This window comes from Cynoglossus semilaevis, chromosome 5 (assembly GCF_000523025.1).
Source record: "Cynoglossus semilaevis isolate Cse_v1.0 chromosome 5, Cse_v1.0, whole genome shotgun sequence".
In the NCBI taxonomy this organism is placed as follows: Eukaryota; Metazoa; Chordata; class Actinopteri; order Pleuronectiformes; family Cynoglossidae; genus Cynoglossus; species Cynoglossus semilaevis.
Window position 1 is genome coordinate 3,569,876 of NC_024311.1, and position 27,675 is coordinate 3,597,550.

The 27,675-nt window shown below is 41.1% G+C and overlaps 3 protein-coding genes across 3 annotated transcripts; 1 reads left to right on the plus strand and 2 right to left on the minus strand.

The window, feature by feature from the left end:
* Nucleotides 1-209: 209 nt before the first annotated feature.
* Nucleotides 210-19,932, minus strand: galns (galactosamine (N-acetyl)-6-sulfatase). Its single transcript, XM_025055852.1, has 13 exons — nt 19,745-19,932; nt 19,403-19,526; nt 18,805-18,879; nt 18,618-18,720; nt 18,035-18,178; nt 17,268-17,337; nt 16,702-16,829; nt 16,295-16,431; nt 15,902-16,039; nt 10,961-11,079; nt 8,196-8,317; nt 1,562-1,679; nt 210-840 (listed from the first exon to the last, which is right to left on the minus strand). Exons 1-13 carry the CDS (start codon nt 19,850-19,852, stop codon nt 754-756), a joined length of 1,473 nt encoding a protein of 490 aa, XP_024911620.1. The 5' UTR covers nt 19,853-19,932; the 3' UTR covers nt 210-753.
* Nucleotides 19,933-20,352: 420 nt separating this feature from the next.
* On the plus strand, nt 20,353-22,710 carry trappc2l (trafficking protein particle complex subunit 2L). Its single transcript, XM_008309937.3, has 5 exons — nt 20,353-20,462; nt 20,715-20,887; nt 21,789-21,876; nt 22,391-22,470; nt 22,550-22,710. The coding sequence occupies exons 1-5, from the start codon at nt 20,430-20,432 to the stop codon at nt 22,593-22,595; spliced, it is 420 nt and encodes a 139-aa protein (XP_008308159.1). The 5' UTR covers nt 20,353-20,429; the 3' UTR covers nt 22,596-22,710.
* pabpn1l (PABPN1 like, cytoplasmic) lies at nt 22,700-25,597 on the minus strand. The gene is given in 6 exon segments (NM_001294241.1): nt 22,700-23,383; nt 23,533-23,620; nt 23,747-23,853; nt 23,929-23,996; nt 24,379-24,493; nt 25,430-25,597. Coding segments are annotated over 6 exon segments (783 nt in total). The 5' UTR covers nt 25,505-25,597; the 3' UTR covers nt 22,700-23,053.
* Between the last annotated feature and the right edge of the window lie 2,078 nt (nt 25,598-27,675).

Genomic DNA, 27,675 nt, shown 5'->3' on the forward strand with positions numbered 1-27,675 from the left:
ATTCATTTCTTTTTTCCAATTTCATGTCATTTCCAGTAACACACTTTTAGTGCTTCCTTTTTTTAATGTGCAAAAAACTTTTTTCATCATTTTCATCTATTTTTATATGTATTATTATTATTTTTAGTCCAATTCTAAAGACATTTTCTTCTGTGCTTCCAGATATTTTGAATTATTCCATCAACAAACAAAATCAAATTCAATAACAGTTTCCATACACTGTGAAAGCCCCTTTATTCAGTAAAAGCACATTCATCAGTTCATAATTAAACATGTTGCAGAAATAAAACAAACAAAAACTCCCCAGCTTAGCAGCATTTATAACCTGAGGCACGATTTCTTCCATTATACAAAAATATCTTTGTTACTTCAGATCACTGCGATTTACGCAAAGTACAAAATAATGCACTGGAGTTTGTTTTCCCTCCATGTGTTCTGAAAAGACAACTTTTTTTTTTCAAGTAACATCATGTGTTAAAAAGTTTACAGCCACAAAGTGAAGGAGTGAAAAGCTCGAGAATCTCTTACCAAAAACTCTCTGTAATACCTACCAACCTCAGACAGAGACAATTAATTCATGTCGGAGTTAACCAGTAGAACCTTTACCAATAAGGCACCGTCATTTATACTTGTTACCAATAAACACACAGACAAATGTGACCTCAAACTTGACCTTGATCCCTGATCTGATGATCTGCAGAAAAGCAAAAATGTTCCCTCATTTTTCCTGTTTCAGTTTCTTCAGTTTTGTCCTCAGTGAGGCCACTCGCACTTCCACGGAGCTGACTGTGGCCCCTTGAGACACTTTCCTATCTTGTCACAGCCAGGTGGCGCCCAATTCTGCAATAGAGGGTAAAAAAAAACCAATTCAATTCAGATTTTTATTTTAAAACGTTTTTAGAAATAGCTTATTAAAGGAAAAGATTTAGTCAGCAGGGGAAAAAAGCTTGTAAATATCTTAGGAAAGGATGATTAAATATGACTGATCGCAGTCAAAACATTTTTGTATAATTTAAAAATCTAAACCTAAATCAATATCATAGGTCTGTATTTTCATCTGTCAATATGTTTGGTTACATATTATTTGAGTTGAGTTCAATTATTTGAAAATAAAACAACGAAAAGGATCTTTTATAGTTCCGGCGCTACCCATGTACATGTTCGGCTTAAAACACTAGATGGCAGTGCTGTGCCACGAACAAATTCAGAGCAGTAACGTTCACAGTCTTCAAAGCTTGGAAAGAGTCTGGTATAATTCAGATAGCAATAAAATATTTTTTTTTAAAATGGCTATATATATAGATATATATATCTATATATATACATACATATATATATATTTTATATATATATAAAAAATAAAAGCCTTGTTGAAATTTCCAATTTCTAATGAAAAGACCACAACTCTTTTCATTAGCTTGACCTGATTTGACCTTTTTTCTGATTTTAAAATGCCTTTTTATTTCCATCTAATGAACAAAGCAAGTGAAGTCATATAACAGCATCTTTTTTATATAAATATAATTAATTCTACTTGTGGCTGATGTTCAGTTGATCTCACCATCACTGCGAGGTCACACATGTTGAGCTGAGGAGCACCAGGGACTAAAGTTTTCTGATGTTGCTCCACGATTGGAGAGATGCTCTTCAGAGCGTCGCGGTACTCACTGGAGAGAACACTGCAATCACAACCAACAGACAGAGTCAGGAGTCAGGACAGACACGACACATGTGACACGACCAACTGAGAGTGAACACATATTGTAAAAAAAAAAAAAAAAAAAATCCTCATCATCATTAAACAAAAGTCGACTAATTTTTCAGGTCGGGATATTTCAAATCTCTGACCTGGGTGGTTTGAACCAAAAGAAAGAAAAGAAAATCCTTTAAATCCACAATAAAAAAAGAAAATCTGGTTTCTTTTTTTATAAACGTATCCTTTATCTGATTCAAACTCCCCTGAAATACAAATATAATCAGAGACTTAGCACAAAACCTTGAGGGAAATAAGAATGAATAATCAGAACATATTTATACTTCAAAAGAAAAATCAACATCTTATTGTTCCTTGTTTTTCCCTCTGCTCTCTGCATCTGTTTTTAAAACGTCCATTTTCCTCAGCGATTAGTGCATAAGGCCTGTACATGAAGTAGCCGTTTCTCTTATATTGCATTACCACCACAGTGCGGCGTCTGAATTGCTTAACTCATTATGTCACTATAATGACAAGCTGCAGCTTCTCATCTACAAAAACAACACACTGCGTCAACCCGCGGCCTCCTGTGGTAAAGCACACTCAGCGGGGCGAAGTGTGTAACCTCCATCACATCCCCTGTCTCTCAATTACTGCCGTTGGACACCGGTGAGCCTGAGCACCTCTGTGCATTATTATATTCAGTGTGTAAAACACAGGGGCCCTGAAGGCTTTCAAAGGAACGCTGCTCTCAATAGGACCTGTAGGGTTAATGGGCTGTGTGTCCCCGTGTCTCTGTGTGTGTGTGTGTGTTGGGGGAGTGGGCGCCTGGTGGCGTGACACACAGATAGACAAATATCAGCAGTGCAATTACACCCTTGATACACTCGCCGGCAGCACCTGTGCCAGCCTTCCATCCTCCCTCGCTGCAAACCCAGCCCCCTGATTGGCCCCCGGGGACCATGTGCATGTGTGTGAGGTGAAGTGTCAATTAGAGTAATAACCCTAGGCTCTGTCCGGCTCACACCTACCCTCCCTCTCAGATCTCCCACAGGGCAGAAAGGCTTCCTCCATCAGCCAGCACCTGCTCCTCTTTCCTTGATACTCTGACTCTTTACCTCCCCCTACAATTACTGCACTGACACTGCACCGGCTGCAATTAGTCCATCTCTCCTCTTTGTGCCACATTCGTCATCAACGAACCATTTTTCCATTGTTATTCCAGCTGATAAAGAAAACCCCGAATCGCTCCCCGTTGTCGCCAAAGTTTCACGTTAAATTGCCGATGCTATCTAAGATCTCGAATCCGTGTCTCTGCGCAATCGGAGAGAGAGAGAGAGAGAGAGGGATTTTTCATTGCCCTCGTATCCGTGCGCCCCACTGATTGTTGCGATTTATTTTATGATAAGTGAAGAAGCAACTTAATGGAAGTGAACGTAAGGGGACATTTATCAGCGCACAGAGCGGGAGCTAAGGGTTTGCCGTACGAGCTTGCAAGCGAAGCAGAGCGCGCATCGGAAGATTCGCGAAAGACACAAAGTTCTCCATTGTTTTGCCTGCGCGGTGGAAATCTAACAGTGCGGACCTCTAAATCAAAAACTAATAATATCGTTTGTTTATGCCTCCTATGCAAACAAATAATGAAAATCCCACAGTCAGCACCAGCTCATTATTCTGATTAGAACCCTTAGTGTTCTGGTGTAGAGGCAAGATCTGGAATAATAAGCAGCCTGTATGCAAATGGAGTTTTTTGATTTATAATGTATGGCACCCAGGGGGGATGGGGGCATTGCTCAGGTGTGTCACCACACTGATTACTGATTCATAACACACACACATGCGCGCACATACACACGCACAGTGGCAGAAGGTGAGGGAATTGAGGATACAATCACATGCATCTGCCCTGCCCACTCCCCTTCTCCCCTTCAGCCCCGGTGGAAATTGGGCACTTCACTAAGGACTATTGATCGGACACACGAGAGTGTAGTGTGGCCGCCGGCGTGTGACGACAGACGGCGCAGTACTGCCTGCAGTATCGGGGGGGGGGGGGGGGGGGGCGGCCCTCCACCTGGAGCTTGACCTGGGGGCTCTGGGGACGTGAGCTTTGGTGGGTGGTGGGAACGGAGGACGTGTTAACCTCAAGGTCTGAGGTCACAAAGACGGAGGGAAAGGTGTAGGCAGGAAGAAGTGGAGGATGAACCTGAGAGAAAAAAGGGTGGGGGTCTGGGGGGGGGGCTCTGTATCATTGGCTCAGTGGTATTACTCTCTGTAAATATGCGTCACAGTATTAGCAGCCGTCTGATTCTGTGAGACTGAAGACACTTCAGCTCCTCTGCGTGTCCAACATTTCCCTGCTGTTACTTCATCTCAAAGAACGCCGTTTATTCTTGAGACAGACGCGGCTCGGCTGAGAGTCCTGATAGGTCCAAGCTACGTTTCTGAAATGGTTCAAACTGTTTTTTTTTAAAAAAATGAAACAATATCTGTTGTTTTGTCATCGCATTAACCATTACTAAACAGATTAAAAGACAATGCAAACTCTAACCCAATAGGATCCAGGATATATTTATAGTGACTTGTTTCGACATTAGAATGCTAATGTGTTTTATATACGTCTACAAATGTAAGAAAATCCAGAACTATAAAAAAAAACATCATAAATTAAAAAAAATATAAATAACACTCATTTATCTTGCAAAAACAAGATCTGTCCACGTTGCACATTTTGCTAACATTTGTGAGACGTATTAAAGTCTACGCATATTTAAAAACCAGAATCACATTTTTTTTTCCCCCACAAAACTCGCAGCAACACTACAAACGACCATCCCTGCGGTCAGAATATTTCAAATCCGGTTTCTTCAGCTGGTTATTTTTATAGAAGAAATTTGAGAGTAAACAGCGTCTGGGTGCAGAGGTGGTGCCATTTGAAGTATTCTTCAGCTGTATCACAGTACTACTGTAACAGAGTGACCGGCTCCTCTGACCTCACTGTACCATAACCTCTCTCTGTCTCAGACAGTGATGGTGTTAACAATTACAGTTTCTAAACGCAAACAGTTTTCCCTGTGACTAAAGTGAGGCTGTGCGAGTACGGCTGTGTGAGTACGGCTGTGTGTGTACGGCTGTGTGAGTACGGCTGTGTGAGTATGACTGTGTGAGTATGACTGTGTGAGTACGGCTGTGTGAGTACGGCTGTGTGTGTACGGCTGTGTGTGTAGCTGCATCACAGCCTGCGACAGTGGTGAAGGTATGTGCACAGACAGGTCCTACATCATCTTAAGTGGCTCTTTAGGTGTCGACAGAGATTAATGACGGCCGGGCCGCCGGTCCAGCTGGGAGCGCACGGCCAAAACTCACACATGTGAACGTGCACGGACACACACGCACACACGCTTAACTAGGATAAAGCAGAAATGTCCCAGTAGATGCTGAGGGACGGCGACTGAGTGGTGAGGAGTGAGCAAAGATGCATATCAGTAAGTGCTGAAGAAAAAAGAAAAAAAAAAAAGCAACAGGGGAAAACGTGAGGCTCAGTGTTTGGATTAAAGTACTGAAGAGGTCTTAGTGTAAAACGCTCTCATGTGACCTTCAAAGACACATTGACTGGCCTCTCCCCAGGGAAGGATCGTCATTTTTACATTAACGTCTCGACGAGCAAAACACACGACTGGGTGTGTTTGCTTTGATTTTTGATTTTTTTTTTTTTCCTCCTCTGCTAAAAGATAAAGGCAAATGGTTTCTACTCTGCAGTTTCACTGGGAGCAGTGTGAGCCGGAGGTAGATGAGGAGATGAGGCCGCTCTAAGATACAAGCAGCAGAGATGCAATAAGCAGCCACCAAAGGTCAGAGTCACAGTTTATGGCAGAGGAGAGGCCAAAGGGAAGAGTGAACAGAAGGAATATTCGCTCATCAGAGTGAATCGGAGATGAACCCCAACATGCATTAGTCATGACGGCCGTTTGCATTTTTGGTAAAGGTCACATAAATATTCAATGTATATAAACTAACTGCAGTAAAGGCGGTCGGGTCATCGGTCTTTGGAGCTGATGTTTTCGCCCACGTGTAAATATCACGTCTGAAAATGGAAGGCAACCGGTTAACGATTGAAAAGTATTATTTTATTTATTATACATCATACTTAATGATGTATTTCTAGAACTGTATCAGTTATTTATAGTGTAGGTCCAACAAACACTTTTCTGTGGTTTTTCATTAAACTGACATGTTAACAGTTCATCGATCCTGCTGTTCAAAAATTCTTTATTTACCGAATTACAAAAGGTACATTAACTGTTAGTTCGGTTCAAATTTGAATCTGATTTTCTATTCTACTAAAATCTCTCTGCTTGGCCCTTTTTATCGTCATTATTATTAATACCCGAATCAGCAGTGATGTGAATCTTTGAACCCTTTCTCTTGTTCTTAACTCTCTTTGTAAGCCTGCTCCAAAAAGCGTCATCATTTCTCTCTCACCGTATTGGATACTTCTCCCCTGGATCCTTCCCAAGGTGGAAGATGAGTGGCTGCAGTGTGTGATCCCTCTGTTCATGAGTGGTCACATTTATAACTTCCTGACCAGGACAGAAGTTGATCCCCTGTCACGAGAAACAATGTTATGTCAGTGGTAATATATTTACAGTATTTGTCAATGTCAATGTTAGCTAAAATATGAAAAATGTAATATCATCAATCAACTGTTGAACTTTTCTGTTTTTTAAATGACTCTTGTCCATCTGTGTAAATCACATGTTTCAAACTCAGGCCCGGGGGCCAAATCTGGCCCGCAATGTAATTATATTGGGCCCGCAAGATCATATCAAATGTGTAATAGAGTTGGCCCACCAAAATATACCCTCTCTATACTGACAGGATTAGTAGTATTAGCGGTGTATGAGCTATGTTAGCACATACATTTTGGGTTTTTTTGTTGTTAGCTTGTGGGTACGGTTGTGTGAGTGCGACTGGGTGAGTACGGCTGTGTGAGTACGGCTGTGTGAGTACGGCTGTGTGTGTACGGCTGTGTGAGTACGGCTGTGTGAGTACGGCTGTGTGAGTATGGCTGTGTGAGTACGGCTGTGTGTGTACGGCTGTGTGAGTATGACTGTGTGAGTACGACTGTGTGAGTATGACTGTGTGAGTACGACTGTGTGAGTATGGCTGTGTGAGTACGGCTGTGTGAGTATGGCTGTGTGAGTACGGCTGTGTGAGTATGGCTGTGTGTGTACGGCTGTGTGTGTAGCTGCATCACAGCCTGCGACAGTGGTGAAGGTATGTGCACAGACAGGTCCTACATCATCTTAAGTGGCTCTTTAGGTGTCGACAGAGATTAATGACGGCCGGGCCGCCGGTCCAGCTGGGAGCGCACGGCCAAAACTCACACATGCGAACGTGCACGGACACACACATGCACACACGCTTAACTAGGATAAAGCAGAAATGTCCCAGTAGATGCTGAGGGACGGCGACTGAGTGGTGAGGAGTGAGCAAAGATGCATATCAGTAAGTGCTGAAGAAAAAAGAAAAAAAAAAAAGCAACAGGGGAAAACGTGAGGCTCAGTGTTTGGATTAAAGTACTGAAGAGGTCTTAGTGTAGAACGCTCTCATGTGACCTTCAAAGACACATTGACTGGCCTCTCCCCAGGGAAGGATCGTCATTTTTACATTAACGTCTCGACGAGCAAAACACACGACTGGGTGTGTTTGCTTTGATTTTTGATTTTTTTTTTTTTCCTCCTCTGCTAAAAGATAAAGGCAAATGGTTTCTACTCTGCAGTTTCACTGGGAGCAGTGTGAGCCGGAGGTAGATGAGGAGATGAGGCCGCTCTAAGATACAAGCAGCAGAGATGCAATAAGCAGCCACCAAAGGTCAGAGTCACAGTTTATGGCAGAGGAGAGGCCAAAGGGAAGAGTGAACAGAAGGAATATTCGCTCATCAGAGTGAATCGCAGATGAACCCCAACATGCATTAGTCATGACGGCCGTTTGCATTTTTGGTAAAGGTCACATAAATATTCAATGTATATAAACTAACTGCAGTAAAGGCGGTCGGGTCATCGGTCTTTGGAGCTGATGTTTTCGCCCACGTGTAAATATCACGTCTGAAAATGGAAGGCAACTGGTTAACGATTGAAAAGTATTATTTTATTTATTATACATCATACTTAATGATGTATTTCTAGAACTGTATCAGTTATTTATAGTGTAGGTCCAACAAACACTTTTCTGTGGTTTTTCATTTAACTGACATGTTAACAGTTCATCGATCCTGCTGTTCAAAAATTCTTTATTTACCGAATTACAAAAGGTACATTAACTGTTAGTTCGGTTCAAATTTGAATCTGATTTTCTATTCTACTAAAATCTCTCTGCTTGGCCCTTTTTATCGTCATTATTATTAATACCCGAATCAGCAGTGATGTGAATCTTTGAACCCTTTCTCTTGTTCTTAACTCTCTTTGTAAGCCTGCTCCAAAAAGCGTCATCATTTCTCTCTCACCGTATTGGATACTTCTCCCCTGGATCCTTCCCAAGGTGGAAGATGAGTGGCTGCAGTGTGTGATCCCTCTGTTCATGAGTGGTCACATTTATAACTTCCTGACCAGGACAGAAGTTGATCCCCTGTCACGAGAAACAATGTTATGTCAGTGTTAATATATTTACAGTATTTGTCAATGTCAATGTTAGCTAAAAATATACTGAAGAACTGATATTTGACCCGTATGAAAAATTTAATATCATCAATCAACTGTTGAACTTTTCTGTTTTTTAAATGACTCTTGTCCATCTGTGTAAATCACATGTTTCAAACTCAGGCCCGGGGGCCAAATCTGGCCCGCAATGTAATTATATTGGGCCCGCAAGATCATATCAAATGTGTACTAGAGTTGGCCCACCAAAATATACCCTCTCTATACTGACAGGATTAGTAGTATTAGCGGTGTATGAGCTATGTTAGCACATACATTTTGGGTTTTTTTGTTGTTAGCTTGTGAAATTTTTTTTTTTTTAAATTGTTTACGCAAAACTAAAGTTAGTTTCCGTATGAAAACTACAGATCTGAAGAGAAGGGAAAACGTGCACAATCGCCATCAATTTTTCAACAAATATTAAGTTTGACCTGAGACTTCGTCCCAGTTTTTAATTTTGACCCACTGTGGATTCGACTTTGACACCCCCTTGGTGTAAGTAGGTGACTATACTCAGGTTTGAACAGAGTCGACCGTACAGATCTGACTGCAGGTCACGTGAAGCGCTCCGCTTCCTTTGGTGCTGTCAGTCGACAGACTCTCTTGTATCATTTATGCAGCCGCAGTTGCAGCATCTTAGAAAAGGTTCAAGTCCCTTCGCGTCTCCTGCCTCCCCTTCACAACCCCGCACCTCTGCTCCTGCTCCTTCAGCCTATTCTCACAGGTCTGTCAGTGATCTCATTATGATTCAGTCACACTCACTCACCCCTCAAGAACACACATGACACACACGCGCACACATTTTGATGAGCACAACTAATATTGAGAGAACATTCATCTGGAAGGCGGTGCTTTTGCCCCCCTGCGGAGATCACTCGACAGAGCGCCTCAAAATACATATAGAGGAGAAGGAATGTGTGTGTGTGTGTGGATGCATGAGTGAGTCTGACAGCGAGAGAAACACACCTTCCAACCTTCAGAGCCCCCAATGATCCAGACTTGTCCTGTTTTTTTCTTTTTTTTTTTTTAAAGCATTAGAAATGCAGAAATGAATGAAAGGAGAGACGAACCCTCTGCCCCCCAGAGGAGCAGCAGGGGAAAGGCCTGTGCGCCTGTATCTTTCTTGAAAGGAGAGAAGAACCCTCTGCCCCCAGAGTGTAAGAGACTCGGTCTCTTACACCCAAGACGTAGCAGCAGGAAGCGCATATCTGCTCTGACATTAATGCTACAGATACAAGAAGACTCCTTTTAAAGTGGAGCAGAGCAGCAGCAGCCAAGATAAGACGCTGGAGCATCTGAGTGTGGATCCCAGTCAAGGCAGCCGGGGCCTTTAGTCTATTAAAAAAAAAAAAAAAAAAAAAAAATTTAGGACCTATTCTATTTTTTTTTAACAAATTTTTTACATTTTTTTTTTTTTAATATTTTGTTTACCAGACGTGCCCAATTATTTTGGTTGAAAGTGACGACTGAATTGCCTTTCTTACGTCCAACCTATTTCACATGTTAATTTCAGTTGCCAGCTTCACACAGATGGGATGTTAGTAAACGTTAACAGCAGCTTCTGGCTTGTTTTTGTTTTTCTGAACTTGCCTGAAAAACCTGGCAACCTAATTGTGTTTTGGGAGGCTTGTTTAGAACGTGTTATTTACTACCAATTTGTCTGTTTGCTGCGTCTGTCGACGACGGTGGGATTTCAGATTAACGCGTGACCTGCCCGCTCGGCCTTAAATTGGGTTTTACAGTTACCAGGAAAAGAAATCTGAGAATCATAAGAGCAGACGAGACTTTTACATCTGTCGCCACAAATACGTGTGATCTCCCGTCTGCCTCGCTGTCATGTACATGCGCCGAATCAATAGGCAACTGCAGGCAATCAGATGTCATTATTTGTGAAGTTCCACTTGAGTTCACCTGAGTTGATAAAGCAGGCTGCTATTGATTCGGCGGCCCTGAAGGAGAGAGCAATTTAAGCGAGCGATGGGGCATAAAACCAACTGCAAAACAGGAAAAGCAGAGACGAGGACAGTGTTTTTTGTTTTTGTTTTGTTTTTTTTTTGGGGTTTTCTTTTTTATGGACAGAGCGGAGAAGAAAAGCAATACTATCCTGTTTCCCGAGGTGTCACATTCCTCCTCATCATCTATTTATTCAGCACTTTACTGATGTGATTATGTCTGTGAGAACTGCTGGCTTCTAGCCTTCTTCCAATACCCCACATCATGCCAAATGTGCACGCCCACCACAGGGGGGCGGGGTGGGTGGGGGAGTGGGTGAGGAAGGGTATGAAAATTGAGCGGAGGAAAAATCTCCACTGGAGTTTGAACAAACAAGTCAACTGGCTGATGAATGATGTAAGTTTGCCGATGCGGGGGCTCTTTAATATTCATTACGCTCTGATGTACGCAGCAGTCAACTGATGAGCCATTTTCAAGACAACCCAAGCAAGTGTTCAAGTGTGTGTGTGTGTGAGAGAGTCAGATTAGAGGAATCGCAGAGGGAGGGGCCAAACGGTGAGGAGACAGAGTTAGTGTTCTAAAACAAACCAACGGAAAGAAAGAAAGAAAAAAAAATCCTCACGCTATTAAATTCCTGCCACGAGTTGCTCCAGGTCCAGTAATGTGCCTTGTACAGTCCCAGCCTCACAGCCATCAGCTCGTTCCCTCGGTAGTAGAAGATGGGTCTGAGAGAGATGGAGGGGGGGGACAGTTAACATTTACATTCAACCTGATTATTAATCCACCCATGGGAATCGATTTCAATGAAATGTTGTTTTCAGAAATCCCAGTAAAACGACTGCCTAAACGTTCGTTTTGTACATAAATGATTTTGCTCTGTGATTGTGTCGGTGTTTCAGGTCATATCCTGACTCTGGATCAGCGGTAGCTGGCTTTTACAACACTAAAGTGCGAGGACATGAGAAGGAATGTGTGGACAGTTTGTCCCTGACTCATATAATATATATTTTTATTAGGGTGTCGTGTCTGACACCAGTCCTGCAACTTAGAGTATATGCCGACATCTAGATCAATCCAATACTTTCTTTTCCTCCTTCAGCACGAAGGCGGCTGTTGCTGTGGCGATAGTGTCCCCGTTTAAGGCAAGTCGCGAAAAGTTATAGTTGTTTGTTTTTTTGGAGGTTTGATCCTGCAATTTTGATCAGTATCGGAAAGATACCGATCCTGAGTATTGAACTGAACCATTGCTGATTTTTCTTCATGTCATTTCTGAAAAAAAATGTAAGATTTTTAACCCTTTGCACCATAAAACTAACACTGTTGTGGCGTGCTTTCATTTGTTTTAATCCAGTGGTCCTGAAAGTTTTTCTACTCTGTACCACCTCAGAAAACATGGAGCTCTCTGAGTACCACCATGATGACCAACATTAGAATACAGCAGCAGAGGCCTTCACTGTTAGCTTCCACCACAGGAGAGATGTTTAGAAATGTTTGTTTAAATGTTGTATTAATTATGCCTGGTATGTTTCAGATATATTCAATTGAAAATGTAAATGTGAAAATATGAATTTTCCCCACGTACCACTAGAGAGCGCTCGCGTACCACTGGCGATACACGTACCACAGTTTGAGAACCACTGTTTTAAGATCATTTAAGACGATGATATTTATTTATGTGTCAAGTACAACCGTGTTGGAGATGTGCAGCTCCACTGATCAGCTGGCGTGCAGCACTGATGTACCCATGAAGCAGGACAGTAGGTACTACTGATATTTACGGCTGGCTCACATGTATGTTTCACGAGGCACGTGACTTATGTTTAGTATAATAAAATTAGTTTTAATATTTTTATTAAACAATGTTTTTTCAGCTGGCTCTACCATGGCATTTACCATTTGTGCACAGCTGCCCCAGAATGCACTGTGCTTCTACCTCTGCTGGACCAAAAGTCCTGAGAACTATATATTTAACAATTCATAGTCAGAATAGGATGTTTGCAATTTTTTCATTTATGCAAAAATATTTTTTTAAAAAGTCATTAGTGGCTCTTTGTAAATACGTAAATTTTTTTTTTTATACATTTTTTTGAATGAGTTTGTATTTTTGGGTTGAGAAGCAGAGCAGGAGCAAAAAAAGCTGAAATGAAATGAGAAGAGGACAAGGCCAGGGCACACAGGCAGACAGAGCTGGAGCAAGCTGGTGTTTTATCTCCTTCTCCCAGTCCCGCTGAAAAGCTTTATTTTATTTATAAACTTTGAACTATTTTCAGATAAAATGCCATTTTTTCGCTGTCATCCTTGATCTTCCGTTCCATTCTCTCCTGAGCGAGCCTTAGAGGGCTACGGCACGCTCGCGATCAGATAGCGCTATCAGGCCTCTGCAGCTGCACCACCATGTGCCGCTGCGCTCCTATCGGCAGCCAGCACACATACAGGCACAGATGTGCACACACACACACACACACACACACTCAAGCAAGCTCCAAGCACTGAAATGAATTTCAGTGGTAGCCACAAAAATGTTCTACAGCAAAATCCTTGATTTCTCTGCACACCCAGATGCTCGTCCTCAAACATGTATAAAAAACTACGATTTATTCCTTTACTTCATGTATTGCTCAGGTCACACAGACAAACAAAAGAAGAAGAAACAGTAAAAGGACCAGAGAGGAACACGTAACATTTTGGGTTTGACCGACGACCAAACCTTTCAGACTTTATCATGTGAGGTTCTGCCTTTCATTTCCTTCCTTTATGAGCTCGCCCTTGTTTGGCAGTCAGTACAGAACTTCATTATTTTGTCAGCCTGTATTCTTCTGCTTTTTGTGTGACTCATCAGTCTCCATTCACGGCCGGGTCTCTGACTCCCATTTTTTTTTTTTTTTTTTTCTTTCTCGGCGTTGTGAGTGCTGATGTTGGTTATCTGAAGGAGGCAGCACTTCTATACCCGTCGCTGCCGCTCTGCCTCGGTGTCTGCCGCCTGATAAAACACAACAAAGGCATCGCGACGCTCCACGACATTGCAGGGGTCCGTCCCTACCCCACCCACCTCGGCATCTTTCTCGGCATCTTTGTTACTGCAGCCCCCGCCCCCTCATCATCCCAGCCCCGCGGGTTGTGGAAGAATGCTGAATCTGCACCTGTGCTCAGGCCGCCCTTACTTCTTCATTCCTCTACATGTGCTCCAGTCCCAGTCAGTACTGGGAGTGTGGGGGACACCAGTCTCCTGTCCTTACTTGGACCACAGACACACAAGCAGTACTTTTGCATCGGCCTACTTCCCTAATTCACGTCAGGGCCTTGATGGAAACGTGAAAAATTTAATTAATTTTTAAATTTTTTTTTATATCTAATCCTATTATATCTAATATCTAATAATGTGATTAGATGTGATTGGTGGATAAGAGACCAACTTCACTACAGCTGTTGTGCATGTTTGTGTTTTTATATTTATGACTATTTCCTCTATGGAACATAAATCTACTTAATGAATTGACAATATTTCTTGATTGACGACGGTAAATGAACACAAGTTGAAATGCATATCCTATAGATCAGGGCCGTCAAACTCATTTTGACGGCCCTGGGCCTAGCGGACCAGTTTTGGCCCCCGAGCCGTATGTTTGACACCCCTGCTATAGATGATTTTAAAATGTCATCCGACACGACAAACGTCTCATAGTACCATAACGTACATGTACTTCATCCCACTGGTCTTCCCCAAACTGTTGCAGTGACGTCTTTGTCCATGACACAAATTCTCATTTTCTCAAATTCTCATTTTCTCAAATTCTCATTTTCTCAAATTCTCATTTCCTCGTTGCCTTAGAAATCGACTTTTTGCAGGTGGACTTATTCTCTCTTGTTTTCACACCGGTTCAATCTCCGAGGCAGCGAACACAATAACATGCAGGCGTCTGTACAAACCAAACAGATGTTCAAGCCAGCTCCGAGCCCACAGTACTGTACATCTGAAAGGCTTGATTTAAGCCTTCTGAAACAAACAAAAAAATCTTTTCATTTTAAAGTGATTATACACTTACACAAACGCTCTTATGTCTAGCATATTTAATTTCTGCCAGTAAACCCTCTCTAAATATTACACAGTGGACCTTTAATGCTAGACGACTGGTTTGTTCCCAGCTGCTGTGTTAAACCTCGACAAAAGCTCGCCTGGATGTTTGTTGTCTCTATTATTTTACCCTCAGAGCTTATGGAATTTTCAATGCACAGATCATCAGAGATTACAGAGGACTAAAAAATGGAGTAGAGGGGAGGGGGGGGGGGGCAACCCTGGGTCTGCTGTGTCCTCCCACCCACACAACACAGAGTCATAAATCCCGAGCAGCGCAGTACAGTAGCTCTAACAATGCAGCTTTGTCGTTCTAACACCAGAAAGGCTTCAGGGAGGATCTACAGATCCTTGTCACGTTGTCTTTGCAAACACAGAGACACACACAGTGGTGTGTTTGTGGTGACCCGTAATGACATTCGGTAAATACTCTATTATCTCTGCACCAACAGCCGAGAAAGTTATCTGTGACACACACACACACACACACACGAGCACCTATGCAGAATAAAAGCAGACAGAGAAATAACACAGTCGTAATGTAGTCGGCGAACACTGCGGAGCGCCTCGACGTGCCGGCGTCTCTAACGTTCCTTTTCCTCCTCGTCTCCCGACCGTACTCCTTACATCAACCACATCCTTTTTCTTTTTTTTTTTTTTACTTCATCCTTGATTCCGTCCCCTCTCCCCATCTCTTCTCCTCCCGCTCTTTTATCCTGAGCGCCTGGCATATTCAGATACTGAAGTCCTCATTACAGCTCAATCCAACCCAAGCAAACACACAAACAGATTAGCTGCTTAAGACGCTCCCAATCCCCCTCTCCTGCACTATTCTGCGGCGCTATCAGGGCCCAGCACACCCCTGTGAGATGAGCCAGGGGCCAGGCTTACTGCAGACTCCAGCCTCCGCTCGCTCTGCCTCCAAATCCCTCTGCGTCACAGCCCCGTGTCACAGCTGCCCCTAATACAATTAAAAGTCATTTGCAGAACGCACAGGCTTAGGGGATCACAGTGTGGGTGGGTGGGGTGAGGGAGGGAGGGGAGGGTTAAATTAGGGAGAGTAAGCAGGGGAGATTTGGGGGGATTGAATCCAGCCAAAATTATTTGAGGAAATCAGTGGAAAAAATTCACAAAGTTCATGTGTTCTTTAGAGTTCCGTGATTGGACGGACACGGTGACGGTCGTACTCAGGGGTGGCAGCATTCGTTATGGGGTTGAAATGACAACATTTAAGAATGGAAGTGAAGCAGGTGTGAAATAAAAACAAAGGAAGAGAGTGGCGACGCAGTTAATCCACTTAATTAAGCCATTTGTCTTGAAAATAGGTCTGAATTTCAGACCTATTTTTCACTTTTCACCAACAAATCGTCAGAGGGGAGATTTTGTTAGAAATCTCACTGACAACTAATTATTTTCTTCTTTTTTTTTAGCCCTGATTATAGTTGAGGAAAAGTTTCAAATTTTCATCTGGAGTCTACGATATTTAGTAAGGTGCCACCTGACTGAGGTGACTACTAATACTTACTGTGCCTTCTTCAATCTGTCCAGGCCACCAAGCGATAGCTGGCTCCCTCATGCCCCCTTCAAAAGTGGTCTCCTTTCCACAGAGGAAGGGCCCATTGCTGCCACCTGGTGAATCAGGAGGAGGAATAATTAAATAAATGGAGGGTTTTTAACAGAGTGCTCATTTCATGTAAACATCCTCCTCGTGTTCTGGGGACATTACTACCTCAACTCTAGGTGAATAAGAGGAGAATTTTTTTTTTTTTTCTGGTGAATAAGAGGAGAATTTTTTTTTTTTCTGTTTTTTTGATGCCTACCTTCTTTTGCGGCAGGGTGAATAAGAGGAGAATTTTTTTTTTCCGCTTTTTTTTTGGTGCCTACCTTCTTTTGCGGCGTAGAGAGCAGCTCCATTGTCAGATGTGAAGAACACAAAGGTATTTTGGTCAATGCCCAGCTGCTTTAGCCAGGACAGGATCACACCAACACTGTAGTCCAGCTCCATCACGGCGTCTCCGTACCTGCGGCCAATCATAGCCACAGTCATTCATCATAGGAATTAAAGCAATTTCTGAAATCATGAATCAGGTTAGTGGTTCCCAAAGTGAGGGGCGGAGAGTGAGGAAATTTTACTAATGTGTAATGTAATTGTAATTTTGCTATTCTCCATAGAGAACAGAAGTTTTGCATGGAATTATAATTAAGTAAATTGAATAAAGTTTTGAAGAAAGAGCTGAATGTGTCAGATTTGGGAACCACCGATTTTGGTTGAAATGACGGATAGGACGTACACGCCTCGCTGGCTCTTCCCCAGGAATTTTTTCGACGCATAGACAGGAGCATGGGTAGCATCGGGTGCATAGTAAAGGAAGAAGGGTCGGTGCGCCTTGGACTGACGCAGAATAAACTCCATACTCTCCTGTAGAGGTGAGAAGTGTCAATGATCGGAGCCTGATTCCACTTTTTTTTTTAAGTTCCCACTTCTCTCTTGGACAAACACATTTGTAGGTTTGCGCTCTTGAACAAATGCTAAAATAAGCTTCACAATCCTGGACTCAAAGACTCTTGTTCTCGGCAATGACATTAAACGCCGTCTGTCTCTACATCACACTTCAGCTAGAACGATTGCATAGATTATAGGTAGCAATTGTGCAAAACCGAACAATTAACACTTACAGAGAACATGTGGGATTCATATCGTTTCATTAACAGATGCATTTTAATAAGCTGAGATAATTGAATTTTGATTGACACCACCTGATGTCAAAAGGCTGTTAATGTAGAAGCTGCATTTATAGTTCTGACGTATCCACGAATTAAGCCATTGTAAATGAAGTTTGATAACGAAACATCTTACATTCAGATACATCATAGTGATGTTGGACTCTCCCGTCTTCCCGTCGATCACGAACTCATCCTCGTAGTACCTGCAAAGACAAACGGGTTTGACACGTGAACTTGAAAGCCACACCATGTTCTCTCTTATTTGTTTATTGTTCATTTTCAGTCTATCCTTCAATAATAAAAAAAAAACACTTAAAGAAAATATCATCGGGACAGCCACGGCGAACGGCTCTCCTGTCGACTGTGTTTGTAGAGGATTTTTTTTGGGAAACGACACATTTGGGGAAGTCTAGGCAGAGCGAAGCAGAGGGAACATTTATGAGACTCTGCTGAAGCGTGACGCGGCAAACACAGAAGTGGTGACAGGTTTCTCTCTTTCATATGCTTCACTTCCTCCAGGTGTCCTCGCAGACAGGCAACCAAACCTAACAATCTCTTGAGAGTCTATGTGTTTTTCCTCCGTGTATGTGTGTTTATATGTGCTCGCGCGTTGTCTGTCCAGGGCCTAGGTATGCAGCGCTGATTAAACCCATGGCTAAGCGAAAAACACGCCCGGCTGCCAGTTCCAATGACCCCGAATACACATATGGCTGTTTTGGGGAAAAACAAATGGGCGGAAAATGAAAAACACAAGCACAGCTGGTACTGAGCAGGAGGAGGAGAAGAGACACTCCACTCATTGAGACTAACTATTCCTCTGAGTCAGAGGCAGAAAAGGCTTTTTATAGATTTTCTTCTGTGTCTGCTGTTGTGTATCTGATTGCCTCAGTGTGATCATACCTGCCGACCATCTCGGAATTGAAGTAGATGGGGATGTTGGGTCTACCGATGTTGTTGTAAGGGCCAAAGTGGCAGTTTGGTGAACCAAGCCATTCGTCAAAACCATTGTTCAGAGGAAGATGTTCTGGTCTGTGGCCCAAATGCCTGGAGTTCCAAAAAGAGTAGTCAGAAATGGGTTTTGGAGTGTGCAATTAATAAAAAAAAAATACTCCAGATAGGAAATATCTGTGTAGTTATTTAAAAAGCAATTCTAACCTGCTTACTGACCCTCAACAAATCTTATTTCTTATCTTTAAAAAAATGCACAACCCCAGAAACCATACCTGCTGTGAATTTGTTTTTAAATATGCAAATTTATTGACGAGAGAAATAAACATAACAAGAATAAAAATGAACTTTCCTGATCATAAAAATATGATAAAACAGCAATAAAACAAAAGACAAATGTGAGATATTCAACGCTGTCTCATTCTGGTTTTAGTTAAAATTCCAATTAACGCCTTATAAATATTTCCATCACTCTTAAAACAAGCGAAAGAAAACTTCTAATGAAATCTGGAATAATAAAGAATAAAGATCTCACCACTTGCCGACCAGCTTGCTGGTGTATCCCTTTTCTTTCAACAACTTGGGTAACAAAATCTCATCCTTGGAGATTCCTCCTACTATTTCTTGTGGAGTGTATGCTTCGAAAACAGTAAAAAAAAAAAGTAAATACAAAGATAATTTATATTAAAACTCTTATTAATAAAACAACACTGGAAGATTACCATTTCGTGCATGTGCGTTTGTGGTGTAGAAACCATTTCTGACAGGTAACCTCCCGGTGAGCAGTGCAGCTCTGGCTGTGGATAAAATTCCAGGAAAAAAAAGCAGACAATTGTTATTTTTGTGCTGAGTAACATTTGTTATTCTGGCAAAACATAAGAGATCCCCTGACATTCTTTCAATGCATTCCATAATATACGTTTTACTGTAATTATTTGTCCTTAATTTTTTTATTTTTATAATCCTGTTTAGAGGAAAACACGGTGCAACAGCAGACATTTCAAACACAAAGATGTATTTGCTGTCTATTTTTAATTAAAAATTCACAATGTATTTCATTAGAGATTAGGTAGAAAAATGTGAGACTATAATGATGCTCTGAACACAAACTCCTCGGGATAATTTCTATTGTCCTTGAATACGTTGACATTTTTGTAATTAAGGAATACTTTTCTAATTCAAATTGATATTTGCATAATTATTATTTTACCTAAATCCTATACTGTCTTACGTGTTCACTTTAGACACTTAGTTAACAGAGGTGTGCATCAGGTGGTGCTAGTTCAGAACCTGTTTTACCAAAAACATATACCGGCTTACATGGTGAACAAAGAGGATTTGCAGTGTAGAAGTTGGGAAACAGCATTCCCTGAGCAGCCATCGCATCTAGGTTGGGTGTTTCTTTTGAAGGCTGGCCAAACACACCTAAATCCCCCCATCCCATCTGAGGAACACAGGGAATATTACTGACAAATTCAGAATAGACAATGTCACAACATAGGCAACATATGCTGACACATAAAAAAGCTATAGGACTAATACTGGAGTGTCCTATTATGGAGAAAAGGAAATTAACATCACTTGACAATGAGGAAGTTGTTTTTCATGTTAAAGGTGATTTTAATGCATTTAATCAAATAGCAGAAAAACAGAAATACTCACGTCATCCATGAGCATTATGATAATATTTGGAAGTGATTCATTTGGTGATTTTAGTGCCAGAGAACAGCATATTAATGAAGTAAACAGAGCCAAAGCTAGACCAGACATCTTCGTATTAAACAGTCACATGAACATCTGCTTTCAGGAAGTGGACGCTGGATGTTGATGCTGGTCTTCGAGCGCGTCTTTCGGCTCAATGTTTACGCATATGCGCACAAAACACAAAACGTTCCTGGCGTTAGTTTGTAATAGTATCGGCGTTCCTGGCGTTAGTTTGTAATAGTATAGAAGTACTATAAATAGAAGTTTTATTATTATCATAATTTTTACTATTTTGTGATATTTTCTTTTTATTATGGATAAAGAGAATCGTAGTAGCATCTATCTGTCTAGCATGTGTTGCATTCGCTGACCTGGGTGACACTACATTATTATGAACATGCATCATGGATTATGAATAGCAAACATTTAGCTTTTGAACACAATAACAAAAAAGTACAAAATATATAAATATAAATTAGTGTATTTGCTTATTTTATTACATAAATATGAATAATACATATAATATATTTTTTAAATAAATACGTAAGATAGTAGCCATAAATGTTTTCTATTTTCCAACCGCGCTGAATGCAGCGTATCACGTGACGCTAGCTGAACCCACAGTGGAGGTACGTCAACAAACATGGCGGTGTGTATAGCTGTCATCGCTAAGGAGGTAACGGTTGTCAGTTCTGTTCTGTTATATGTGTTAAATATCTGTTGTTAAATTTGACAGCGCGTGTATGGAAATGGTCAGAATCGCGCTATTATGTTGATTTGTCTGAGTCTTGCGGCTTCTAAGCTAGCATATGTGGGAGATGTGCTGTGAGAATTAGCATTAGCACCTGCTACAATTCTACGTAGACTTGACAAGTTGAGTTTTTAACTGGCTTTCTCCTCCATCTTTTGTCCTTTGGTGTTTCTCTAGAACTACCCGCTGTATATCCGTAATGTTCCCACACAAAATGAGCTTAAGTTTCACTACACAGTGCACACTTCACTGGATGTGGTAGAGGAGAAGATTTCAGCTGTGGGTAAATCCCTGGCAGACCAGAGAGAGCTGTACCTGGGTCTGTTGTATCCGACGGAAGACTACAAAGTGTATCCTTTGTTCCTCTGCTCAGTATTTATTGTTACATCAGACCATTCATATTGATCTAATGTAACTCCCATATTTATAAATATGTGTCCAACACATCTATAATACTGCTGGGTTTGAGGTGTATTAATGTGTCCTCATGCAGTGTTTCCCAACCTCCTTTGAGTCATGGCACACATACACACACATATATATAAAATCAGGAAAAAACTTATGGCACACCACCAAACAAAAACCTCACAAAAAGTATATGAAATCAAACAATATTAATCTTCTAGCTTTAAATGACCTCATATCGACTAAAATCACAGCCTGTTTAGTTATAGACAATGCAGGTATACTGGCAGGAATTGAAGCAAGACAAAAAAATCTTCAACAGCAGAAGAGTATTTAATTGTTCTGCTTTTCATGCTTTGACGAGCAAAGAAAATTATATGCAATAAATATAGTATAGTATAATATAGTACAATATGTAGAATGAAGCTGGCCAGAACAAATGACAGATTACTCGTTTTAAGTTTTCAGTAAGCAGAAGGTCAAGTTAATCATGACAGATCATCTGTCCATCACAGGACAACATCTGGGGGAAATCAACTCACACTCATACCTAAAGTAATTTGATGTCTAATCCTGCTTGATTTTGGACGATGCAGAGTCTGGGTTCTAACCACATTCATAATCTTTGCTTGTCTGATATAGTAGGTTTATATTCGTAATACATTTTGACAAACAATTTAAACCATTTCCTATCCCTTCCTTTCCATTCCGTTTGTTTCCATGTTTGTTGTGATCCAATGTTAAACTCAGTTTGAAATACAACTGGAAACAGAATATAGGGTAATATCTGCAAACCTACTCTGCAAAGTGAAACGTTTAAGAAAATATCCTTGACTGGTAATACAGATATGGTTATGTGACCAATTCCAAGGTGAAATTTGTCATTGTTGTGGATTCTTCAAACACATCGTTGCGGGACAATGAAATCAGAAGCGTACGTACTGAACATTTCTAATAAACATTTTTAGATGTTAAACCAATGATCTGTAAGATTGAGGTACTGTTACATACAGTCTTGACACAAAGAGAATGTTGTCAAGGACATTCTCTACAGTCAGTGGCTCCAATCTACTATGTAATAAAGGAAATAGTCTGGTAAATCTAATAAGACTTATGGGGTTGATGTTTTATTGTACATTAACATGTTTTTTTTTTTTTTTTTTTCTGGAAAAATTGGATTAAACCCAATATGGACAGTTGTGTCTTAGTGGTTAAGGAAAGGGACTTGGGTCCAGAAGGGTTCAGGTTTGAGTCCACCAGCTGCCAAATTGCCACTGAGATGAGGACCTCTGCTTTTAATCCATCACTTTGGTTATAAAAGCAGAGGTCAAGTTTATGCAGTGGTATTCAGTGTCACAATAAGTAGTTCAGTTTCCTTCCTAGAACATTAGTGTTGATCATTAGTGGAATGGTGACATTGTTCAACCTTTATATACATCTTTTTCTAGATGTTCAGAAAATTGCACAACTCCTTTACTGATGTCATGTGCAACCCATTCCACAACCCTGGAGACCAAATCCAGTCTAAGTGAGTCGAGTCTTGTGATGTCTTTTCTGGTGAGATTACTTTTTTTAAGATTTGTAATCGGTTGTAATGCTAATTTCAGGGCCTTTGATGGAATCGTATCAGGGATGATGATGCAAACCGGCTGATGTCAAGATCAAATTACTTGTCGTTATTCTGTATTGCTTTTGTTCAAGTGTTACGTTTCATTTTTGAAAGAATTACTGTAATAAAACTTGCTCAGCACTACATGTGTCCATTAAGTACAACATCTTTTATTTATTTATTTACTTACATAGCAAAAATTATACACAGAGCCTCATAATTTACATTAAGGTCAGCAGCAAAACATTCAGTTTGTAAAAACATCAAGAGGTGCAAATGCATTCTTTCAGAGACTGTCCGTGCATCCACAGCGACATCAACTCACAATGGAAACAATCGCTGTGTTCAGATCTCGTTTCTTTACGTCTCACCTAATTAGAGTGTTGTAGAGGTGAAGGTAGTTCGGTCCATTCTCTTGGTATACACATACACACTCCAGTGAGTAATGCTGAAGAAGAACAGATTAAAAGTTGAATCGCTTCAACCATCAGGAAGGGTAGAATTAACGTTGTTGAGGGTATGGTTGCCCGCTGGATCCTTCTCCCAGCTCATCCGATGGTGGTGTGATGAGAAGGAGACACGGGTAACGTTTGGGCATCTGTTCAGGATAGTCCATCTGCCCCCACTGTCTCTTCGCCACTGGCTGGCCTCCGTAGTAGGGGTGGGGCGTTTGATGTTGAGGCCTGGTCAGCTGGTATCGGAACCGTCCTCGTGAGCTACTGGCAAATCTGGGGGGACGGAATCCCCTGCCTCTTCCTCTGGTGTGCCCACCTCTGTGGCCTCCCCTGTCGGTTGTGCTGATTCCTGGCATGTTGGTCCTCTTGGGTAACACCTACAAACCAAAGAAACATGATTTTTGGTCACGACATTTGATATTAACCAGATTAATCACATTTATACCAATGCTTTCCATAATCAAATACAGTCCATATTTTACACATTAGAGTCACTGAGATAGGTTTTAATTCTGAGCATTCTCACCTTGAGAACTCTTCCTCTGAACAAGGTTTCATGCAAACCGATGGCACTCTGCACAGAGTCTCGATCGGAGAACTCAATGTACGCAAAACTGGAGAGGTTTAAAAAAAAAAAAAAAAAAAGTGTACATTTGTTCATCAGCAAATTGGTACAAAGGCTATCAAGGTTAGCCATTCTTAGTCAAATTTTTTTTTTTTTTTTTTTTAAATAAACTCACCCCTTGGGATGTCCAGAGAACCGGTCACACAGAATGGTTACTCTGTTAACAGGCCCACAGGCATTAAAATGGATTTCTAACTCATCTGCAGTGGCTCCGTAGTCAACCTGGGAATTGACAAGAGTGTCAGGCTAGAGGTGTTGTGAAGAATGTGAAGAAACATGCTAGTGTACAGTACTTACATTTCCTACATATATTGATCTGTTGTCTGCATCTATCCTCTCTTCTGGAGTCATATTGTAGAAAGGAGCTGTTAGGACAAACAGAAACAGATCACTGCAGGTAGAACCAACAGCAACAGCTTTCACCAGCGTACCCATTTCTTGCATCAGTTTTGACAATACATTACAAAATTGTGAAAGGAAAGAAGAAAAAAAAAAATAAACAGGGTTAGATGGCTAAGGGAAAGCACAGTGATGAGACACGTGTGATCACCATCGTGACCACAGTGAAATGTCACAGGTGTTAGTCAGCTGGTGGGGGTTACAGTGGAAACACCTGCCCATTGGTCGTATTGCCACATACCTGGCTCAAAAAAAAAAAAAAAAAAAAAAAAAAACCCTACCAGTTTGCTGATGAAAAGCAGGGCATGAACAGATGGTACATGAACCACCGCCTACAGGCTCTCTCACCAGGGTGAGGACTACTGGTCACTAGATGCATTTCTGGTCCGTCTTCATCCTTCAGTCGCTCCGTCTCCTCTTCCATCTCTAGCTCCTGAACCCTGGCCTTGATGGCTGCAAGTTCCTGAAACACAACAACTAAAGATATTAATCCAGAGCTGTAGAAGGATGTCAAATGAGAGACACTAAGGAAGGCGTGTTCTAAAGCAGTGACAGCATGGGCTCATGTGACACGTCCATATTTGTTTGCCATCAATGCAACTAAGACCAAAATAGTTAGGGATAAAGTTTTGCTAATGTCTATGACCAGGGAGGATGCTGGGTATTAGCAATTGTTCATAATGGTTAAAGCTGATAGAACTGCTAATTGAAGCAGCAAGGTTTTTAAACCGAGTCTCTAATCATACGGTCTCCAGTCATACGTAGCATTAACATTATTATGCACCTGGTTTTTTTGCAAAGTCTTAGTTCTTACCAGCGCATGGAGTTTGTCAATTCTGGTTAAACTATTTCAAAAAAATTCCATGTGCCCAAAATGTCTGTAGAACATTTTAAGCTCGCAATCACTCGAAAATTGTGAATTTGTATCTGGAGAGTAGCATTTACCTACACCAGGTGTGGGGTCTTTCCAAGGTGGCGGCCATATTGGATCACGTTATTTTAATTATTCCACATGTAAGAAATCACTGTTGTGTTTCTTTAAAAAAATGCTTCAATGTTCTCCCACATCATGTTACTTCACCAATAGATGTCGATTAGTAAACCTTTAAACCTTTTAAGACATGAATGACATCTTAGGAACAACTATTATAATAATAATAATAATGGGAAATTTAAATAGGAGGTTGGGTGCAGTGAGCAGTGACTAGTCCTGCTGCAACGTGACAAACCTGCAGACCATCATGCTGATGTTGCTAATGCTGCTGATGACTTTAAGGCTGCTGCTGCTGCTGCTGCTGATGATGATGATATTGAACCTACTAACAAATACTTATCACGCACAGTTAAACAGATCTCCCTCACGTTCTCACCCCGCTGCGGGACGGCAGTAAAAACTCACCGGGTCCTCGGGGTAATGATCCTCGGCACACTCGCCCTCCTCCAGGTAGCCGTATTCTGAATGATTCTCCGCCATGCTTTCTCCCTCACTTACTGCTCAAACATGGCACCTGCAGCGGCGTAAGAAGACAGAACATCGACCGGACACTGCTTCTCCGAAAAGATCACTAACGGGAAGGACGGTCCACGGGGTAGAGATAAGGAAACCAGGATAATAAGATCATAGAAAGCACCTGCGGACGCAGGTCGCAGCGCAACACTTTGATTGACAGTCTAAAATCACGTGACTCTTCCAGGGCCGTATCCAGAGTCTTACACCCCCCCCACCCACCCCCGTCTCTGGTGCCCTGACATCCAGTACACTAGAAATGTATTAATTGAATAGTTTATCAAAACGAAACAATGACAAATCAAAATAAATCCTAAAATTTGTGGAACCTAAAATTCCAGTTAAAGCTAGGATCCAGTGTCTGTTTTTCAACCAGGCGCACAGGGTTTCCTAATGGCACCCCCTGTGGCAGCCTATGTCGGTTGCAAAGACATTGTGAATTTCCCCACTGTGGGACGAATAAGGGAATCAGTTTTTGTATTATTATTTTATTTTTCAGTTTTTAATGAAAACTGAGACTTTTGGCATATCAGAAATGTGTTTTTGATCTAATCAGTTGGGGGAGAATTTCCCATTATTTCTACAGCCAATAACATTTAATAATAAGCATTTAAAAAATCTCACTTTAACTGAGGCGTTCCTAACCACCTGGCCATGGACCTGTATGTGGATCATTCTGTACCGGACACACAAATTTTTATTTTTTTTTTAAGTTTTAAGTTCAATTTATTCTTTAATTTATTATTGTATTTTATTTTGAAAAAAAAAAAGATCAAATTGTTGCACTCCTCTACACAGCATGAAATAGAAAAAATAATATAAATTATATATGTAACAATTGTAATATCTAAGTATATCTTCCTTTATTGTGTTTCATGTCCCTGCTGTTGGTCTGTGGGTCCACAGTGTAAAAAAAGGTCAGGGACCAGTGTGAAAGTTAATGTTGAACGTTGTTTGTGGAACATCTATCTATTTCAATCTTATTCTAAACAAACAAAGAGTAAGTAGCTCTAGCAGGAAAGTGATCGTTTCTTGGAGCAGGTTGTACCAGATTATGATGTGATTGGCAGTTGTGGCTTTTGATATTCATGTTTCTTTATCTTAACTTTGGCTACCACATCCATCCATCCATCCATCCATCCAACCATCCAACCATCCATCCATCCATCCATCCATCCATCCATCCAGGTTCAGGTTGTAGTTGTGTTTGAAAGGAGGAGAAGTAGCACTGGTGATGAATACTTCATTTCATGTTTTAATTACACCGTTACATTGTTCAACACAGACAATAACCTGAATTAGAATGTTTTACAGCTTCACACATCCAACAGAGCCAACAGTAAAGAGTGGTATTAGCAACAGGGAGGAAAGCATGCACAAGAAATAAATACAAATCAGAATTGAATTCTTCTGGCACAGTTTACTTCATCTAGAAACGGCAACAGGATTTCTTGAAGAGAAAAAAAGAAAGCAAAAAAAAAAAAAGAAAGGAAAAAAGAAAAAAAAAAAGAGAAATTTCATTTTCCACAGAAATGCATTTTTTTGTCATAACATATTGCACAATAAAGTATACAACAAAACCCTACACATATGAAACCATAAACATTTCGTGTTTATGTAAAGTTAAAAACAAGAGCATCCTGAGCCATGGCTTTAAAGAAACTAGACCGTCACCGAACATCAGAGCCTCCAAACGTCATTGGTTGATTTACTGGTTCGAGTAGAGAGCGTGAATTACCATCCTGCTAACATCTGCCTTTTCTTACACATACACTTTGTCCGTATCATGTACATATCGGAGCTAAACGAATAGAAGTGTCTGATCGAGTGAACCCCCTGGGTGAACCACAGCAGAGCCCTTGTGAGTTTATGTCCACTGAGACAAAAGTCTTCCTCTGCCACTACGATTTTTGCACATGTCTGACATACGACCAGAACCATAACCAAAGAAAGTGTATAATCTGGGATTATTTTGGTCATTTCCAGGTGGTTTATTGGGTTTGGCTTTGTGGTGTTTAAACCTATAGGCCTAAGTGCAGACAATTGGCTTTGTGGTGTTTAAACCTATAGGTCTAAGTGCAGACAAGATGGCACATCACAAAAAAAAAACAAAACAAAAAAAAAAACAGAGTTGAAAA

Excerpts from the sequence above, each read along its gene's own strand:
- galns (XM_025055852.1), bottom strand. The coding sequence starts at position 19,852 with ATGTCTGGTCTAGCTTTGGCTCTGTTTACTTCATTAATATGCTGTTCT. Across the intron at positions 18,880-19,402 it reads AAATCCTCTTTGTTCACCAT|CCAGAGCTGCACTGCTCACC; the intron begins GTAAGCCGGTAT and ends TTTTATCCACAG. Across the intron at positions 11,080-15,901 it reads TCACCTCAGTCAGGTGGCAC|CCTCCATCTCTCTCAGACCC; the intron begins CTTACTAAATAT and ends AACTGTCCCCCC.
- trappc2l (XM_008309937.3), top strand. The coding sequence starts at position 20,430 with ATGGCGGTGTGTATAGCTGTCATCGCTAAGGAG. Across the intron at positions 20,888-21,788 it reads CCGACGGAAGACTACAAAGT|ATATGGTTATGTGACCAATT; the intron begins GTATCCTTTGTT and ends CTGGTAATACAG. Across the intron at positions 21,877-22,390 it reads GGGACAATGAAATCAGAAGC|ATGTTCAGAAAATTGCACAA; the intron begins GTACGTACTGAA and ends ATCTTTTTCTAG.